The sequence below is a fragment of the Strix aluco genome, chromosome 1, assembly GCF_031877795.1.
Source record: "Strix aluco isolate bStrAlu1 chromosome 1, bStrAlu1.hap1, whole genome shotgun sequence".
NCBI lineage: Eukaryota > Metazoa > Chordata > Aves > Strigiformes > Strigidae > Strix > Strix aluco.
In genome coordinates, this window is record NC_133931.1 from 156,919,652 (window position 1) to 156,940,304 (window position 20,653).

Consider the following 20,653-nt stretch of genomic DNA (forward strand, 5'->3'; position numbering starts at 1 on the left):
GTGAACTCTGTAGGTCCCTGCTTAACAGAATAAATGCACCTCACTGCCTGGAGCCAGGGAACAACTCATCACCTGCAGGCGTGACCAGAGATGTGACATGAACCCTCCCTCAGCCAGAGAAATAAACCACAAGGTGCTTACTGAAGCCCACACAGTGACTCGACCGAGTCATATGCTCTTCCCAAACAGGCACACACGCACAGAGAAGTCACAGCCGGGGCAGAATTTATGAATTCTTGAGTATGCAAGAATATTCTTCCCACTTCACAGTATGCAGTTAAAGTACTTTGGAAACCATATGCCATAAAGAGATAATTTATTGTCAAAACGCAAATCTTCAACATATCTGTCTATGGGGCCTCTCCATACATTCGCATAAAACTATCAAGGCTCAGGCTTACAGCACCACATAACCACGTTGAACAGCATTTCAGCTGCTCTCCAGATTCTCCGGTATTCTGGATACTGTCCAAATAGTAATTAATAGAGTCAACACAATCCCAGCACTTGGTGTTGATTCTGAACCACACAAAATTGTCTCCTCTGAGAGTACTGAAATGCAGAACACATGAAATCACATCGGACGCTTTCAGATGTGGAACTTACACAATATTTGTTGCAGATAATAAAATCTCATCAGCCCTTATTCAAGCTGGATAATAACAACCTATTTTCTGTCAGAGCCAGGGACGTTTTAAAAAAAACATGTCATCTCCTCCAGTTATGAAAAGAAAGAGCTACTTCTACAAAGCTTTATTTTGCAGCAGTATCAAAATAATGTAAATAACACACTGGAAGCACCATGATGCAATATGAACTTCATATAATCCAGTTACCTACCACCATATCACTGCAGAAGGGAAAAAAACCTGCCGTTCGTGTGGTGCTTACACAACAGCTGTACTCACAGTCAGAGGGGCAAAGCCCTGTGTTTATTTCTGGAAGATCTATACAGGAATGGTGTCAGAACCAATTTATCTGTCCCTGTGCCTCACCTCCAGCTTGCAAGACCACAGCTGAAAGGGTCATTCAATCCGTTATACCCCTGCAACGTCCTGCCTGCTGAGCTTGCTCACAAGGATGACAGTTCACACATGGTAAACAGCCTTGCTTGCTCATTCCCACCACACAGGAAGCCACAGCTTCATCAGAACACTCTGATAAAGTTTTGACTGTTGAAGAAGACTTCAGTGTCCTCTTCAGAAGCGCTGTACAGGCATTTGCAACAGTGCTTCCAGCGCTACCCATCTCTACGATGCATAGCCACACAACCGAGCAAGGCATTATCAGATATTAATGTGATATTATCACATTATCAGGTCAACCAGGAGAAGGCAATGCTGTGAGGAAAGATCTGTAGCAGTTGGTGCACAACAGAGGTGACACAGATGTGAAATGAAAAGGGAGAACTGTAAAGAGAGAGGAATGCCTAAAAAGCATTCAGATACGATCGTGTTTTGTTTAAGATGAAACTAATTTTTTTTTCTCATTTACAGCTCAAAAATGAACACCAGTTTGCTGCATACCCAGCTTTTTCTTATTCACACCCAAATACAGCCGTTGCACAGGGGCAGGTATTACCAGACCCTTAGCAGCCCAAGTGTTAGTTTTATTGAGTTACTATAATTTTCTTGGCTTCTGAAAAATCAGACTGTTAGTACATGCTTTGTTCAAACCTTCAAAAACATTAACGTCTAAGTGCTGTTTTACAGATGTCTGAGTATCTCGGGGATAGCCCACGAAAAGAATCTAAATTAAGTTGTCCATGATCTTAGATTTACTTCACACACATGGAAGATTTTTAGGGCTCAGTGAAATAACAAATACCAATGTGTCTGGCTCGGGTTTTGATCTTCCAAAATTAGGTAGTCCCTCTAACCTTCTACAGGAGAAGCTAATAACATTTAAAAAAAAAAAAGTACTCTCTGCAACTGCATCTAAGTAAATCACCTAACTACTGGATATGTAAATGAAATAAATGTTTTTATTTCTCCTACTAATTGAATACAGGAAGTACACAATTTTCAGATGGGGCTTTCCTGTTCCAATACCAGATACCAAAACTTCATTACCCAGTTGTAATTACTTCCTCTTCATTATGTAGTTTATAGTTAAAGAGGGAGAGGAAGGCTACAATTCCATGGTGGTTTATACACACGTGGCACTCAGCAGAACGAGTAATGCTGATTTAGACAAGGACACACGACTGTATCTTTGCTAAATTAACCAGAGAACTTCATATCAAGCTTTTGCTAGCTTTATACAGGTTCACGGAGGAGAGCATAAAGCATGCCAGCATAAGTTTAACCTGCCAGGAATTTTGCAATGCATTTGAACCATCAGAAGGAATTTACATCCCATAAAAATTCTGTGGTCAAACAATGAGATTTGAAGAGAAAATAAAGAGGAACCAGGAGGGAAGAAGAGGAGGAAAAGGGAATGAATGGTGGCAGATGGTGGAGGGGAACCAAATCCTAAGTGACCAGGTGGGGCAGAAAATGACTCTTCAAACAGGGAGAGCCAGAGGAAGGGAAGAGGCAATCTTCCAAATATATTTGTGTTCTTTAGGAATATAACTGTATGGTATCAGGTGACAAGTAAAGCAACGAGCTTATTTCTATAGCAAAGTAGTGGCACTAAGGAGTCAGGGAAAGTAACATTCCAAGGTACTGTGTTAAGTTTCTTGCAAGAAGAGACAAATTGAGTTGATTTCTCCTTATGCATCTTTATATCCTTAAATTACCTTACAATGCGAGCCCTGTCCTCCCCTCCCACACTAAAAAGCTATAAACAGCACCCATTCTTGCTACCAAAAAAAAAAAACAAACCACCACCACACCACACAGTCATGGTACAAACCAGCTCTTATGAAAGGGAACAAGGGAAAACACAACAGTGTTGCTACTTACATTCTTGTATTGCTGGTCTTGTTGATAATTACAGATTTTCCAGTCTGATCCACATTGTGATCCATTCCAAAGTAAGCTGCCACTCTGTGCACTAACATCCTCTGATACGACGACATCTGAGGGAACTTTTTATAGTGATTACTGGAAAAAAAGAAAACAAATCACACTGATAATTACATTCCCCTCTGAGCTATAATTAAATGAAAATAGCAATACATTCAGTAATTCAGTGGACAGAAACCTAACTGAAAACTTCTCCTTTGTGCATTTACATATAAGTGTTTGCTACAAGAAGGCAAAGAAAAGAAAAGAATTATTTTTAGAGTTTGTAATAAACAATTTCCGTGTGCTACACTGGGACAAAGAAAGCTCACGTTTCATGGTATCTACTATTTTATATTGGGAAGAACTCATCCCCCAACCCCTCACACACACTCACACTCCCTGCACAAACAATCCCACAGATTTGCTGAGACACTAGCAACAGCTTTCTGTCTTTCTCCCAAAGGTCAGATGCAGGGTGATGCTGGAAAGATCTAGTTTGGCAAATACTCCTTTTTTCTCTCTTATTGACAAAATGCTTATTTCCTGTCAGCATAATTTCTTCCTCTGCTGCTATTCTGACTCTCTATTTTTTAAAGCTGCATAAACATTTTATTATAAAGACCACATGGTAGCAAAAATCCCTCCATGCAAGTTCAGTTTTATTTTCCAATGCATTAGAATAACATAGCACACAGGGAAACCCATGAGGTAGCATATTTGATCATCCTCTGCACTGAAAGCTTTAATTAGATTTTTGGACCTAAAAGAGCAGAACCAGCACAATTATGATGCAGTGAAAAGCAAAAGATTTTATTTTACATCTACTGTATTTTAAGGAGTACCACCATGTGTCAGGAAATAAAAGCCTGATCTTGCAGCATGCCAGGAACAGTGCTCAGGAGCAGCGTGGTCCATGAGTACATCCCTCGCACAGCTCTCATTGCTACATGCACACGTGAATCCATAACCAAGTGTGGAACTCGACTTACTTGTTGTCACTAATAAAATCAATAATTTCCTGTTCCATTTTCAAGAGTATCATTCTGTCCCTGTCAAAAAGAAATGCAAGGATTTGTAGCATGAACTACCAATGGATGTTTTAGATGAAAAAAATTAATGTATCTATGTTTGTAAGGCAATTTTGCAAGCATTGTCAGACATCTTGATTAAAAATGAAACGTGCTTTGCTCTGGCACATCTGGAGAAGACTGCAGCCTGCTTTGCTGCACCTTCACTCACATACAAGACAGATTTAGCTCTTCCTTGAGCTCAGCTATGGTCTGAGAGTGCTTCCAGCCACACCAGGCTGTGATCAATGCACTGCATAGAAGGACTCTGCTATGGATAGATTTGGTCCTTTTTCACCTTTTTTTTGATGGAAAATGAGATTTCCAGCTAACATAGCTCTTTCATGAGAAGAGCTGCTATCCACAGAAATTTTCCACATTTTGTCTGAGACATAACTTCCACGAGGCATTGATCTGCAGGCAAGAAGACTGGGCACATCCAATCTAGTTAGAGAGCACAATGGAGAACAACGCCTTTGAACTACGGCTTCCAGGAGGCAATGCCACAGCATTTCTCAGTCAAATGCTCTGTTTTCAACTGGAAGGTTTCAGATGTTCCTCTTTCCCCCCTCACTTACCAAAAACATTCAAAAATTTCCCCAGCATATTTCCACACATATATTTTTTTCTAAGCTTGACAGAGTGCATCACTCCTTCTTTTGAAGTTTCTTATTTTGTGCAGATAAAACAATTTGACCTTCCATCATCTATACAAAAGGTTATGCAAGCTGTTAGGTACCCAATTATTCCTAGTTTTCCTATAATTGCAGAATTATGTGGTAACTGTTTAACAGATTCAGTCAAAATGAATGTGAAAATCACAACATATAAAAATGTTACAGATCCTTCCTTAGACATTTAGAGGTAAATTTAACAATGAGATGAGCTTCTTGCTCCAAATGAAAACCATGGAAATACTGAGAGCCGAATTTGGCACTGTGCACAGGGTTTTAATTGTGTACAGCATTGTTAAAAGAAAGCTACTTTATATTCATATACAATTCTCCAACTGCAATGGTTATAATATATTACTGCTAACATCATGTAGAGCTATATTCAAGAAGGTAAGAACGAAGACCAGATGTCGCCGAAAGTGAAATTAAGCAATGGGTGACTGGACGGAGGAGTAGGTGGTGATGATTTTTTGTAGCTTTTTGTTCAGTTAACAGCCTACCTCCTTTACATTTTCCCTCATAACCATATCCAGAACTAATAAAACACAGCGTACAGTTACGGGAACTCAAAGACCGACAGCTATAATTTCAGGAGTGCTAACTCTAATGCAGAAAATACCTACCTGGGGTTATTCTTTAATGTGTTAATGAGAAACTCATGCAAATCTATGCCTGTTGAGTCTGTATACTCTTGACTGCAATCTGAAAAATAAAAACAAACACCCCCCCACTCATTTATTTCATTTCAACAGTTACAATTAAGCTATGCCATACATCAAAATCCATTTCCAGCAACAATCTGAAAGCATATGCTTTGAAATAAAATGCTCATTTGGAGTTCAGCCAAGAAAGATCTATTTTTGGAAGCATCAGGTGGACATTCTCTTTCCTCTGAACCATTCTACTGAGAACACAGCACCAAAATTAACACCGACAGAAACTGCTGGATATTTGAAGATCACGAGAAACCTTCAGTACCACTCAAGACCCTGCCAAGTTCTTCCTTTAAACTACTAAATAACATTTTAAAAAATGAAAATAAGAAGTTTTATTCATCACTGTCTCTTTGCATCGCTTAATAAACGCGGCATACACAGCAAATGAAGCATCGTGCCAGTGGGAATTCTATTTGCATTAACAGACTGAAATCCAGTGACGCCCGAGAGTGGGCAGGTAATAGGGATGCGTGACAGTAGTCAGAATTAATTTTTCAGCATTGCTGTATCGCCTGACTCAAAAGTACACACAGATCCTCAAGCTGGCGTGAACTGTGAGAGCTCCATTGAAGCCAACTGACAATTCACACCAGCTGTGGATCCACAACCAGGTAGGCAATGATTATTTTTGAGAGATTATACTGCAACTTTATACCATGGATTAATAAAAAGATTTAAAAAAAAACCCAACAAATTTAGATACAAGGTCTTTTCTGAAGAAGCCTTAGTAGGTCATAATAGTAGATTGCAATGCAGGTTAAAGGTCATGGATGGATTTCCTTACAGCATTTAAGAGAAATTCTCCATGAGAGAGGAGTAATAATGAAGAGGATTACTCTCTACTGCCTACACTGCACAAGTGACATGCCAATATATTATCATTAACAGGGAAAAAAAGTGTGTTAGAGTCTTATGTTATATAATCATATATATGTCCTTATACCAACACGGCTAAGTATTTAGAAGAATGATTTTATATTAAAGAAAATCAATAGTCTCTAATACCAAACCTCAGTTTGGAAGGTTTCTTGACCCAATGTTTGTATGAAAACCACACTCTCATACATACACATTTCAGGTTCTGAATTTTCCCAATGTATGAAAACAATTTTACTGTGTATTTATACACAAATACAGAGATGCATGCTTATAAAATCATACAATTCTTTTAATAACAGTAATTATAGCAATTTAAATATTTTTAAGTTCACCTTTTGATAACATTCTGATCTTGTTTTTTTCACTGTTTTTATCTTTATTTTTATCCTTCTCTTTTTCTTTCTCGGAGTCATCTTTACTAGATTTATCTTCTTCTTGCAAGCTAGGAAAACTTGAAAGCTGTAGTTGGATTGATTCCTGTTGGGGAAAAAAAAAAAAAAAAAAACATAGATAAATTTAGGGCCAGATTCAATAACCGTCCCATGGCTTCCAACCTGCAGAGATTTGCAATTAACTATGTGTAGCTAGAAAAGCTGAAGCCAGATACATTTCTTTCCTATTTGAAATTTTTTTTTTTTTTCCAGGAGAATAATGACATCTTAGAGGCCAAATTCTAGTGGTAAGTGTATTCCTTCCCTAATATTTGAACACTCTAAACTTTTAGTCTACTTATATTAAAGGCATTATGTTATTTTACACTTTAGAAATTCTCACTTAAGTATTATTAGAACCTTGAAATACATTTTATATGGGCTTTCTTAAGTAATTCTATAATTTAATTAATACTACACATGTTAAATGATGATCAATGGATAGATGTCTAAAAATAGAACTTTTTTCCCCTCTCACTAAACACTCACAGGTTCATATGAACTGTTTTGCACATGTAATCGCAGTATCAGCTAGACTGAGCTTTCAGGCTCTTATAGTAGAAGAGTGCCAGGAAATTATCAACTCAGTTGTATACAAGAGATCTTACTAACTTATCAGGTACTTTATATTTAAAAACATACGCATACACGCCTTTAGCAAAAGAGGTGAAACGTGCACTGCGATTTTCAAACAGGTTGTGGTAAGTGAACTTCTTCAAGGCATCACAACTTTTATCCTCAAAAATTCAGTATCTCTGAGACTATGAGTCCCTTTGAAAGCACGCTTCAGCTTTTAAAAGTTAATTAAAACTGAGAATTCAAGCTGGTTTGCGTTTTTAGATTTTCTTTAAAGAACCTGTTATTCCCGACTTACAACGTTACTTTATACTGGCTTTGTTTTAATTGTTTTCTTTTGAAGTTACCATGGTATAATTTATATATTTCAATAAATACGAATCTGGTTGAACAAAACTGAAGGAAGCATACTCCTGTGTTCCTATTCTTTTGGAGAAAAAAACGGCCAAAATAATAGTATATGCTTAAGTGGTGTAAAAATGCACATTTGAATTAAACTGTCACAAAACTCCCTGGTAATGCAGTTTTCTTTAATAGAAGAGAGTCCTGTATGCCTGATAATTTTTGGCATCATGTTAATGAAAACCAAATTCATCGATACTGGAGAAAATCAGAGTTTCTGGAATGCTAGTAAATTCCCTTCCTTCACAAATTTTCAAAGAATACTAGCATACCAAAAGATCAATAGAAAATTTTGAAGTAAGCGGTGGGGTTTTTTAAGCAACCAGATCATTAGGAATTCAAAAGATGCTTTCTATAATTATTAAAAATTTTAGGTTTCCGAATTTTTTTAAAGAACTACAAATCAGCCACCACAACACATGTAAGACAAGATCCTAACAGAACAAGATATCAGCATAAACATGCCACAGCAAGACAGAAATTGGTAATTTCTCCGCTTAATCATTATTGACTTTTTGTGAAGTTCGAATGTGGCACAAAAGACTAGAGATGAAAAGCACTGTAAAAGAGAAACAAAGCCCTAGAGCCAAAATTTAACCTGACCTAGCGTCCTTAATCCCTACTTCTGTTAGTTTCGGCTGACAGCATTAGCCAAAAACTAAATGTACAGATGGAAAGAGTGGGAACTCCTTGTCATTTGAGGTAAGGATACACAGAAAAATGTTTGCTAACCTGCTCAGCTACACTCAGAGGACTAACGTTATGCTTGCTTTCTTTCACTTCAAATGGTAGTTCGATTTCTCATTCAAACAACAAACTCTGGATCAACCACTGCCAAAAGACCCCAAAGGATAATTGATTCCCTGCACTGCCCGGAGCAGAGTGACTGTGCTGCTAGGTTTTCAAAACAGGAGAAAAATGTAACTGGCCATGCTGTTCCCAGGATATTAATCCTAACCTTCACAGTGGTTGTTAAAATGCACTTATGGAAAGAAAAACGACAGACTCTACACATAAGCACACATATGAACATACAGTAGATACTGTCTTACATGGAACATAATATATTGTGTACTAGAAGAAACACACAAAAGGGCTGTAGAGTCGTGAAAGCAAGCTACTGTATATTTTCTTAGATTTTTATTGATTTTTCTCAATAATAAAATACAATGTTAATAAATACATTGATACAAGGTAAGTATAGTGAACAACAAAATAAATGTTTAAATTGCAATAATACACTTCTTGGTCAATAGTATAACATTAAAGGCAACATTCCTTTTAAGTAAGGACATAGTGAACCATCAGGTAAGCGTTCAAGATCAAGTAATACAGGTAAACAAGTTTTTTCCCTATACAGGAAAATGAAGGCAAGTATTCAAATATAAATACAAACATCAAGTCTGCAGTACAATCCATACTCAGTAGTTCTGGCAATGTACCATACATTCTCTGGTAATTAATTCCCTGTGCTTTGTAAACCATTAAGATAAAATAATAATTTTTTTAAAAAAAAATTCCAAACCGAAAATAAGCTTTTTCTCCTCTAAAGTGAAAGCAAAGCAATTCGGTTGGCACAAAACTTCCCGCATCCTTCAGCCAGTCCAAGGAGGAGCCTGCCCAGCTTTCCACGGCAAAGCTGAGCCACATTCATTAGTAAAAGGTCAACGAGAGCGAAAGTGCAATTCCTATCTAATTAATTACAGCAAGCCAATTGTATCTTTAGGAAATGGATGTTGGGGTCCAGGGAGGCATTTTATCTCCCATAAGTGTTTCGATATGGTCAAAGAAATCTTTGCCGCAGCTGGTCAGAGTCAGGTAAGACCAGAGGCTGTGTGCAACAGGAACCCCTCCTCTGCCTGGCATCGGGGTGCAATCCAGACAGGGATTTTGCCTCAAAACCTGTAAGTCTCTCTGACATTTAATACAGGTCCTGTGCAGTACATTATAAACTACCATGCGATGCTTAATACAATCTCTTTATATTATTCTCCTTATCATTCTCCATTAAACAATAAAAAATACAAACGAAAGCAGAACAAAAGCCACGCATCTTGAATAACGCAAGTTAAGCTGAAAGCATATACCTACAACAGAACAACTGATAAAATAACCTGCCCATCTAATGCATAAGCATCATTGTAGAGCAGAAGAACATGTAGATGTCCCCTGCTAAACAACCTGGTTTTTGGTCTTTCAAAAAAACATTAAAAAAATAGAAAAACCTCTCCATACTTATGAGCTAAGAGGAGAGCTGGATTTGTTTCATTTCAAGTCAATAGAGGAAACAGTGAGAAAGTACACTTAAATGTGTTTTTTTGTTTTTGTGCTAAGCTCACAAGAAGTCACTTGCTCAAGCTCTCTCAATGGCTGATCTCATTTGCACATAAACATCTCATAAATTATAGGCAGTGTTCATGATGTTTTGGTTTTGGGGTTTTTTTAAGCCTTGCTCTTACCAGGCAAGCAAAGAAGAATATTTCAGGTTTTTACTTTTGTTTTTTGGGGTATTTTTTTGAAGTTAGTCTACAAAGACTGCCACCAGTGTTATTGTCCGAGGTGAGAGGTGCAGGGGACAGAACTCTACCAGCTGCCGGGAATACAACACTACCAGTACAGATAAATTCAAATACACGCTTTTTGATACTGGAAAATCTACACCAAGTTTGGAAAATGAATGCCACTCAGTAGGAGGCATCCTTGGCTCTACCAAGGTATTTTAGAGAGCGAAGGACCTGTGAATTTTATGTGAAGGGGGACACTGATATGAACTGGAGTCTCAGAGGAACCAGAAACCAGAGCATATTCATAACTGTATCTGGTGCAGCCTCGAAAGAGATAGCCTTAGAGAAAATAACATATTAATATTCTTTTTGATTGTTACTATTTTTTTAAATTTTAAAATCTGAATTCTTTTGAATTCTTTTCCATTTGCTGAAATTTTCAGGGGGTCTGGAAAAAAAAGCAAACAACACCCTGTGATATAGTATAAAACTAATATTTCAAAATAAAGTTCACGCTAAACCAGATAACTTCATAAAAATGTGTGCATTTTCAGATGTAATTTTTCCCCCAAGACAAACATCGTTAAATGCCCAATTAAATAACATAATCATGCAACTGAACATGGAGGTCAACCATGCAGCTAACAGCAATGATTGCAAGTGTACCTGATTATCATGAAGATTTTCCGCTCCCGGGCGAGGGGATGACTCTTCACACACAGCAAGACTCCGGACGAGTTTTCCTTTAGCTCCTGACTGAATAAGAGAGAGAGAAAACAAAACAGAGAACACTACTACTGACCCCAAGTCACATAAGCTGCACACATCAGCTGTCCCCAAATAACTACTACCCACCCAGGAGCAAAACTGTATCTGCCTTCAGTGCAGATAGAAAAGCATTCTAAGCAGTGAGCCATTTGCCACACAGAGTAGGTGGCAGGTTTCTTTTTGCTTTTAATCACTTCTGCTACAGTTCACGGACTTCCACCAAAAATTGTAACAGCAAAGAACAGACAGTCCAATACTAAAGGTTATTCAACATAAACTCAACAGTTCCTTCTGTCATTTGGTTTTGGGGTTTTTTAGTTTGTTTGGGGTTTTCCCCCCCAATTCTTCCAGTAGTATTATATCCAACGAACACAGGCAATAAATTGTGCAAGTTTCGTGCATCTGCAGCTGGAAGATTAAAAGAAGGGTTTTAGGGTTTGGGTTTTTTTTGTTCCTAGAAGCTCCTTTTCTTCTCCCCTCTTAGGGAGCTAGTCAGTCTCTGCTTCTTTATGTCAAGATTACTCCATTAAAATGAAATTCAAACAAAAACATTAATTACTAAAGCAAAAGGAATGAGCTTTTTCCTTCCTCAGTGGCGCACAGAAGCACACATGCTGTCCAACATAAGTGCACAGCGAGCCCAGCAGCATAAAAGTATGATGGATAAATAAAGGGGAGCCTGACACATTTTATCTAGAGGAAGTTCTCTGCCTTTGTGCAACAAGATTATGGGGTAAGGAGGAGAAAAAATAAAAAAATCACAAACAAAAAATACCAACCACCACACAAGTGATGAAAGGCCATAATTTCAATTGCAGACAGACATTTGATTGAAATTCTTTATCCTACCATGGCATGCAATTCCAAACTGAGATGGACCCTTACCTTGGATCTCTTTTTCTGCTGGTTCTGATTTGCACCTCGTTTCTGGGTATAGCAAAAAAGAGAAGCAGTTATCACTTCATTGGAAAATGTGCGTGATAAGCATTACCAATAAATAGACTAAATCACTCCTAAATGATATTTTAATCAGTTGCTGACTGCAAAAACAACTTCCCCAAACCCAGGTTGGAAAGCTGGGAAAACCAAGAATCGTGTCTGCTCACTCTGTTCATTCTAAGAACAGGTATAAATGACAAAAACACACTGCACAGTGTCCTGTAATTTTGCATAATAAAAATAGAAGAAAAAGCATACTTAAGTAAATGCTCCCCCTCTCCAAATTCCTCTTAATTTGCGGTCCCCCCCTTTATTTTTATATTCGATTGAGCAAAAAGGATTAAAACCCCCTCATCCGATAAAGTTTTCTTATCAAATTACCTTCTTAGGCTTTGCATAACAACTTTTTGTTGGCAGTAACACCTACAAACCAAACCACACATTAAGTAATGATTCATTAGTATTACCTGTAAATTAATGACATCAGGGTAGTTTTCTAAATCCCCAAAGAGGGAAAACAGTCAAATATTTCACCAAGCTTTAAACACAGATGTCTAGAAATTAACTTCTCAGAAAAATTAGTAACATGAACAGCAGCCTAAAGAGCTTGAGAGGTATAATAAACAACAGCATTTGTTTTATAAGGGGATAAAAGGACCGAAAAGAAATTTTAAAAGAAAGAGTCTCAAAATTGCAAGAGAAATAATAGGGGAAGTGTAGGCAATGAAAGATCATAGAAATGGAAAAGCCATGGTAACACACTGATATTTAACGCATTCATTCGCTATTCTGGTCTTACCTGCAGCTCTGTCTTGGCATCGCTCAGCTTCTCCTCCTTCTCCTCTACTTCCGAGCTTTCAGATTTCTTAAGGATACAGTTGTCCGGGTTCACTTCAGAGATGGCGGTCTCCTGCTCTTTCGCAGCCTCCTCTGCTGTCTCCTGGTTCAATTTACCTTGCTCAGACATTCTTCCAGACAGAAATTAAAATAACAAGATTTGGTGATCTGAAAGGTCAAGATATCACAACACAAACACACACAAAAAAAACACTGGGGGTGAATTCCTTTATTTATTTATTTTTAATTCCCAAGTAATTTCATTTTCTTTGATAAACAAACCAAAATATGCAGCTCAGGAGAGGAAAGCTACGTATGTCCCAGCTGAAGAGATGTACTGCGTTGACAATGTTGAATTAGAGCAGAATTGTGGCAGGTTAAACAAGCAGAGATCCGATCTAAACAGTCTTGGTGGGGAGCAGATTGAAGGTGCTGTGACTCCCCAGCCCTGTTGCTCCCAGCCCAGCCCCACGACTGCCAAGGTGCAGACAGGGACCACAAGGGACTCTCCACCACAGAGCTCAGTGGCACTAGGCAGGAAGGACCCATTCAGACTTCCAGGTCTGTCATCTCAGTGCTCCCCTCCCCTAGGCTGTTGTGCGTTTTTTTGGTTTGGTTTGGTTTTTTTTAATAAAAAAGAATAGCCAAACAAACAACACAAACAGAAATAAAAAACAAGCAGGAGCAACAACACTGTTTTTAGCACTCAGCTATGGTTTTGTACATATCAGAAGCCCACAGTGCTCACTACCAGTTTCAAAAAAAAAAAATAAATATATATTTGAAAAGGTAATCATTCAATATAAATATGAAATCTAAATTTGGCAATAAACCTCTCAGGGTCAATGTTTTCAGGCATCAAACTGACAGCTCCATTATTAAAATCCTAAGCCTCTTCCCAAACCCCATGTCACTCTCCAGCACTATGAAAATCCTACAGGAAGCCCTTGGAAGGTATTTCTAATGAAGGTATCTTAACTGAACTGCATTTACTCTCAGCTCACAATGGGTTGTTGTACAGAAGCTTTAAAGGCTTTTCAAAGTTAAAGCCTATTATTATTTTCTCTTTCTTTCTCTCTCCTCCCAGCTCCCTCTTGAAGCCTCCCCCACGGATCAATTGTCAAATGAGACTCATGAATAATTTAACTTTTTTTTTCCCTATCCATTTGGCTTAAGAAGTCTCTTCAGGAAAAACAACTGCAGTTGAGAAAGGGAGTTATTTCAGAAAGGGTCTTTTGCAATACCTTGCCACTTCTCAACAATGAAACAGTGGCTATTACACAAAACCACACTTTGCCATATTTCTTTTTACAAGTTGTAATTAACATTCAACAGATCTGATATCACTTACCTTCATTACTTTTAAGCTAGGTTTAAAAAGAAAAAATATGACATAGAGTTTTAAAAACTTACTACTTCTAATATTTGCTTTTGTTTTGACACTGTAAGCAAATAACAAAACCTTTCCTACATAATTTTCCCATTTGAGGAGGACTGTGGATTTCACAAGAAACGAAGCTACACGGTTCATAAATAAACCGACTGGAATATGAAGCTCACAAATTAGCTCACAGTAAGCCAAGTCAAGCTTCCAGTTGTTCTCCTTCCACCCTCTGCCCTCTCCAGGAAGTCCCATGGTATTGGCTATTCTGCAGTTACAACTGAAACTTGAACCGCTTTGCTAAAAATTCAAAACACAATGAATGGCAAGACCTGAAACTGGTCTGTTAAATGACCCTTAATTTGTTAAGCATTTTCCTTAAGAAATGCACACGCATGCACCAGTCCTTCATGGGCATATTACCCCGCAGCTCATCTAAATGCTTACACAGTGTTTGCAAAAAACAATTACACTCACAGTTTACCAGCTGCACCAAAGAAGCCATTTACCTGAAAAGCTGCTATAATTCCCACTGTCTTTCTAGTGTCTTCTGTTGCTCTTCGCTGGTTAAGTCCACACAAATGATCAATGACAACGTGAGTCCCATGTCCCCATTAACAGTTCAGAGTGCCAATCTCCATGCTGGTCCTTCAGAGAGTTTGACGGATCATAGTCAACCTGGAAAAAGATGAAAAGTAAATAATAACGGTAATGATCATGGTACAAGGTAAGGATGCAATAGATAGGACCAGATTTCTAACACTAATGACCAGCTTCAGGCAAATCACTTTCACAGCTTGATCCAGCTCCACCTGTCTCAAAACTGCCTGCTTCTTCTCTAATGAAGGCTAGAGCCGGCTGTTCAAGTCATAACAGCTCCTACGCAAGGAGCTAAAATTAACAATTGCATTATGCACTGAAGATTACTCACTTCAATTTTAACCTTTTTTAGTGAATTCCAGCACTTTTCATTAAAAAAAACATATATACATATTTATATATAAGCTCATCTGTTTGCTTCAACAGAAATCAATGAGGGTATGAGGAAAAAGGACTTGCCTGCTTTATAACTACAGCTTCTGCTCCAATTAAAATCTCAATAGTCAAACAGTACTGAAAAGAAGCTAGGTGGATGCTTTTAGAAAGTGACCTGCTTTGCCAGGGTAGTGAATCGAGATGTTCATTTAATAAGCTGAATAAAAGTTGAAATGATCAAGAATGGGAGAAGGAGAAGGAAGAAATCCTATTCCCCAAACAACAGCCACCAGAAAAACTTTCTTTTGAGGCATTGCGTGAGGAAGAAAAAGGAGATCTCCAGGTTACAGTTCAGAAAATAAACCCAAAGAAAGAGTTGCCTCAGCAATGCAATTTATGCCATTCATCAGGATTGCGTTTGACTGCTGAATAGCTGATCTGACAGAAAAAGAGCATTTTGGGATGAGATGGATTGATTTACAAGCCATGGCCGTGTGCTGTCTTGATACAACAGGCACCTCTTCTCAAAGCTTGCATATGAATCACAGTTGAAGTGATTAGCGCAAATACACAAAAACAGCAAATAGGAGGAAATATGTATCATTCTACTTGGGGGTGGGGGCAGGGAAACAAAACTGAAAATCATCTCGCTCTAATATTAGACTCCTTGTTTCTGAGGCACATTTTAAATTGTGCATGGTTGCAATTGCTGTACAGTATGTGGTAGCACATTGGAACTCATCACATTAAAAGAGCTGAATTTCATGTGCCAGAAATGGAATTTAGCCTTTCACAAAAATCAAGTCCTCCTCTCTCTGGGAACTCAGGCACACAGAGGAGACCAGCAGGTAGTTTCTATAAACTACCACTGCCATTCTGCAAATTTATATACACAAAAATATTTCTTTTCCTCAAACCACTAAATAATTTGTACTAATACAAGTACGTCTATACAAACTAATAAAAAGTAAGTTTTCCCACTCACTTTTTGGTATTTCTTGCAGGAGACTTTCAGAAATTTTGTCTCATTGACAAACATAGTTATAGGATCATGATGGAAGTGGAGGAACAATATGGAAAATTATGCCTAAGCACTCAAGCACATGCAAATGTATTTCATGAAGCCAATACTCAGAGAGAAAAGAGTCAATAAACCACTGACTGAAAAACCTTTCCTCACAACCATCTTCCATTAACCCTTTCCCTCACACTTCCAAAAGAGAGAGAGAAGAAAAAAAAAAAAATCAACCAAAACCAACCACAAACCAAAACACCTAAGAAAATACAGTGCTGCATTACAGTTTCACCTCAAAAACAGCCAGCCAGGGGATAGAGTGCTGCAGTCAAAACCTTCCCAAATTAACTGAGCACTAGATATCTGTATCAAAATCAGGACACAGAAAAAATTATTATCAGGATTCTTCAGTGTTACCATGTGTTGTGAATTAACTATTCATAAGACAAACAGAGCAAAACAAAAACCATACAACAAAACAACCAAACAAAGGGTATTATATACAACAAGTGAACAGATCTGCCAAGACTCCAATAAACAGCATTTCTGGTCTTGTGCCACAGATACTCAACGTAATCTTATCATGCTGTACCAAAGACATATTTCTTCCTAAACTGAGTTCCCCATGTTATTACACCTAAGATCTGATGCCAACGTCATTTTTCGTTGGCAATGTATGAGACAACCATAGAATCTTACATTAAAACAAAAAAACCCCATAAATTTCCCCAAGAAAACATAAGCAAGTGGAAAATAAGCTTACAGTGTGCAGCTATCATTTTTCAAACCTGCAATGACAATGTTTCTCAGGATGATTTTTTAAAAAAAAATCCCTCATAATTATCTTCTGGGAAAAAAAAAGGGCAGGAAGAACTGAGACATATAGCAGTCACAATCCAGCTCTTCAGCTTCCCTCAATATAAATTTCCTCCTCCTCCTCCATTAGGCAATTTACAAGTGATGACTAATCATTTACACACCACAATACGTAAAATATACTTCTGGTTGTTTGGGTGGTTTTTTGAAGGGACTCAGGTTTCTACAAAATACTTCATGAAGAGTATAAATAGCAAAAAGGAATCAGTCAGAAAATAGCCATTAAGAGCAAGACATTTTGATTGAAAATACATCTCTGTTTCTTGTGTGTTTCCAGGATATCTGGTTATTCAGTGATGAATGCACTTTTTACTATTGTCAGTCCTGCAGTGACAGTGCTGTTATGGAAAAACATACTGGATTATTCTCTTTCTTGCACATCAACAGAAATGACAGACATGATTTGACTGTCAAAACCTCCAGTAGCGAAGTGATGTAAAAAGCTGAACAAATGCACTTGTGGCTTTGATCCTCAGGTAGAAACCACAAAGCTTTTTACTAGGCAAAACCCCCCTTCTTTATTTGCAAGGAAGCAAAATTGCATGGGGGTGTTGGGATCTTAGAAGCGGTCTACAGGAGCTTGTGGCAAAATTTCAGCCTCTAATTCCTTAAAGCTTGAGTAAAACTTGAGTATTGGACACTGCAATGCAACAGAAAATACAGGGGCCCACTAATCCATTTGCAGAACCACTTTAATGGGAATATAATCTGTTTTGATCAGCATACACGGGATGGAAATACTGGCGTTTTTTCCTTAAATTGTTTTATTAACAGGATTTTCACTTTAGGAGCTGAGAGTACTACCAAGCTTGAGCCGCTACTGCCAAAGGTCAGAGAGAAAGGGATGGAAGAAGGCATGTATGGTCACATATATCTGCAGAACACAAACCATGCAGATTCCAAGAAAAGTCTGTGGGAAGGAATACACTTAATTTAATGCAAGAGTTTAAAAACTATACCCAGAAGAGCTATCAAAAAATGAGCAAAGACATTAGAAAGACCTCCTCAATGAACATCTGATAGCTGACCATCAACTGAAATTATACAGAGACATCTGACAAAACCTTAAGAGTCTACCACAGGAGAGTAAGCGCTTTCTGTATTATGGAGCGGGAAATGTTTTGATGGTCCCAAAAGGTATCACATACTGAAGCAGGAATTCTGAGATCATTATGCTCCCAGTAAGTAACAACATGTCCTCTCTCAGAAGAGAAGATGGGCAGGCTTTAAGGCCAAACAGCATACTCTTAACCAAGAGCAGGCAGCAGCAGCAGCAGGCAGGATTGAACCATGCCAGAGTGAAACCCAAGGTTTTTTCTCCAACTAAAGCTGTTAAGCGTCAAGGTAAAACCATTTGAGTCCGAACAGCTCCTGTAACTGAAAACTGGCTGATGTTAGCAGTACCTACGTACCAGGAACATTATCCCACAGCGATTCTCCACTCACATGAATGGCTCACAGGCACAAGCGCATGAGCTGGAAGCAGAGATGTCAATCATGATTTCCACTATGCGATATATACCTCATCCATACGTATAAAGATAGTTTTGACTCATTATTACTCACTCATCAGATTCCTGGAAACCACTGGAAATGGACTATGGCATTATCTTAAGATTATCAGCACACACAGCCATCGACTTTGCTGAACTCTCGTGGCTTAAAACAAACTTTCTGTTATTTGACATTTACTTAAATATTCCAGTTCCTACCATCAAGCAAATCTATGAAAATCTCACTGAAAACAAAAGCTTCAACTCTGTGGTGGCTTCAAAGAAAATCTTCAGGATATAAAACCTATTGTTCAAAAAATCCAAACGCAAAACAGAACAACCCCACCACCAAATCCAAAAAAGGCAAGTAAAATATCTTCTAGAGTTTTACTTTGAACACACTACTACTCAGTTGTCAGTCCTAATCTTCAGGACCTACATCATTAGACAGGCGATACTGTGTGCTCCTTCTCACTGTTTTCCCACATTTCCCACAGAATAAATGCATGCATTTGGAAGCCAAGTTTGCTGCTGCATATTAGCATAGCAGGGTAATAAGCCATGCCAGCTCACACCAAAATGCTTCAGTATGAAAAAGTAATTTAAAAATAAAATAAATGTGAAGGCTGTGAAATACATGGACTCCTACAAGTTCACTAGCTGTTAAAAGACTGAAGACTAAACCTTAAAAAACAAGGGCAAAAAATATTTTTAAAATAAAAGTTTGAAGCCTTGTTTTATTTCCCACCTTCTCTTGTCTTCACTTTGTCCCCTCTCCATCATCACTACAAAAACAGATATAGTGATTGCCTACATTTTCTGCTCCTACGTGCCACAGACCTTTGCGGGTAAAAGGTTATTTAGGTTCATTTACTGCTGGCACTTTAACAAAGACTGTCAGCAGATGCATTATTTTTTTTTTCCAGGAGTTACAGAAACATGAGCATCTGTGTACAAGCAACAGCGCAGAGGCCACTGACCCACCTTAAGCAGGCCAGCAAACAACCATCAGTGGCAACAGTGGTCAAATTTGATGTAAACAGTGTGGATTGAAATATATTGGATCAGATTTCAGATCCTGTGCAACAAGCAGTTGCCTTTTAAAAGAGGCAACTAGATGATATGAGGAGCAGCATCCCAGCTGAAGACTACCTTGGAATAGCACTGGCTTTCCTCCCAGCCTGCATGTGAAATCCAGTACTTACAAATTACAGCAGGGATGAGAACAGTCTAACCGAAAAGAACAGAAACAAAGCAATTTTTTGTAGTTTACACCTGATTTCTTTTTTCAAAGGAATCCTATGTTCCTAACAGATGCCACCAACATTTTCTACTGTAATCCCCTGTCAGAAGACCTCATGTCAATGTCATCATCTTCAGCCAAGTAATGATGATGATGTTCCCTCTAGCTTGTTGTATTTCTGCAAAGCTAGAAGCTTTACTCAGGAAAATAAATATAGATGGACTATAGGGAGAGCCTGTTATGTTTTAATACTTCAGAAAATGCTCAAAAAAATGCTCTTTTATCTGTCACGATGACCATTTGAAGTCTTCCAGGATCAGCATGAAAAGATATGAGACTTTGAGTGATCTGGCTAATAAATGTCAATCACACAGGTTTACTAGGAATTGAGTAACACTCAAACTTTTAACAAGCTAATCAGATGTACAAATCAGCACCCTTGGAATGAGATTCTTGCTTTAGTCCAGCGTTCAACACTGCCTCATGCATTTCAAACACATACGCCAAATTGTATCGTATTCTCAGACATACACCTGACAAACTTTCCTAAAATCAAAGTCATTAAACTAACTGGTCTCACTGTTAGGTGGTGGAAAAGAGCACAGCTCCTGTGATTCCAAACACAGAGACACAGCAGTTCCCAGACATCCTTTCAATGCACACAAGTCTCCTTGCAATACACAAAAGTTATTTTCCTCAAATCCTGTAATGAAAACAATAACCAACACAGGCAAATACACAATTCAAAGGGAAAGGAGGACTGAAACTCATCTTCCCAAATAATCAGGTCTATTTCTCAGCTATCAAAGATAATTGTATCACAAAGTCCTCTTTAGAGACCAATAGCTTTATTTTAAGATTAGAGGAGGTCTAGGGAGGATGCTCTAGTAATCTTATTGTAACGATGTTCAAGAACCCCACTG

At 38.1% G+C, this 20,653-nt stretch overlaps 1 protein-coding gene across 19 annotated transcripts in view; it reads right to left on the reverse strand.

Annotated features, from left to right (window-relative positions):
* ARPP21 (cAMP regulated phosphoprotein 21) overlaps window positions 1–20,653 on the reverse strand; it is a 204,378-nt gene that overhangs the window by 93,999 nt on the left and 89,726 nt on the right. For 17 of the 19 annotated variants that reach the window (XM_074841812.1, XM_074841774.1, XM_074841794.1 and 14 more), the window contains exons 2-9: window positions 14,638–14,806; window positions 12,710–12,915; window positions 11,857–11,898; window positions 10,870–10,959; window positions 6,623–6,767; window positions 5,319–5,397; window positions 3,944–4,003; window positions 2,910–3,050 (exon numbers count right to left, since the gene is read on the reverse strand). In XM_074841812.1, the coding sequence (XP_074697913.1) occupies window positions 2,910–3,050; window positions 3,944–4,003; window positions 5,319–5,397; window positions 6,623–6,767; window positions 10,870–10,959; window positions 11,857–11,898; window positions 12,710–12,877 (725 nt within the window). In that variant the 5' untranslated portion in view covers window positions 12,878–12,915; window positions 14,638–14,806. Of the gene's footprint in view, window positions 1–2,909; window positions 3,051–3,943; window positions 4,004–5,318; window positions 5,398–6,622; window positions 6,768–10,869; window positions 10,960–11,856; window positions 11,899–12,709; window positions 12,916–14,637; window positions 14,807–20,310; window positions 20,333–20,653 lie in introns of those variants that run through there. The other 2 variants (XM_074841831.1, XM_074841839.1) reach the window with 2 other exon arrangements.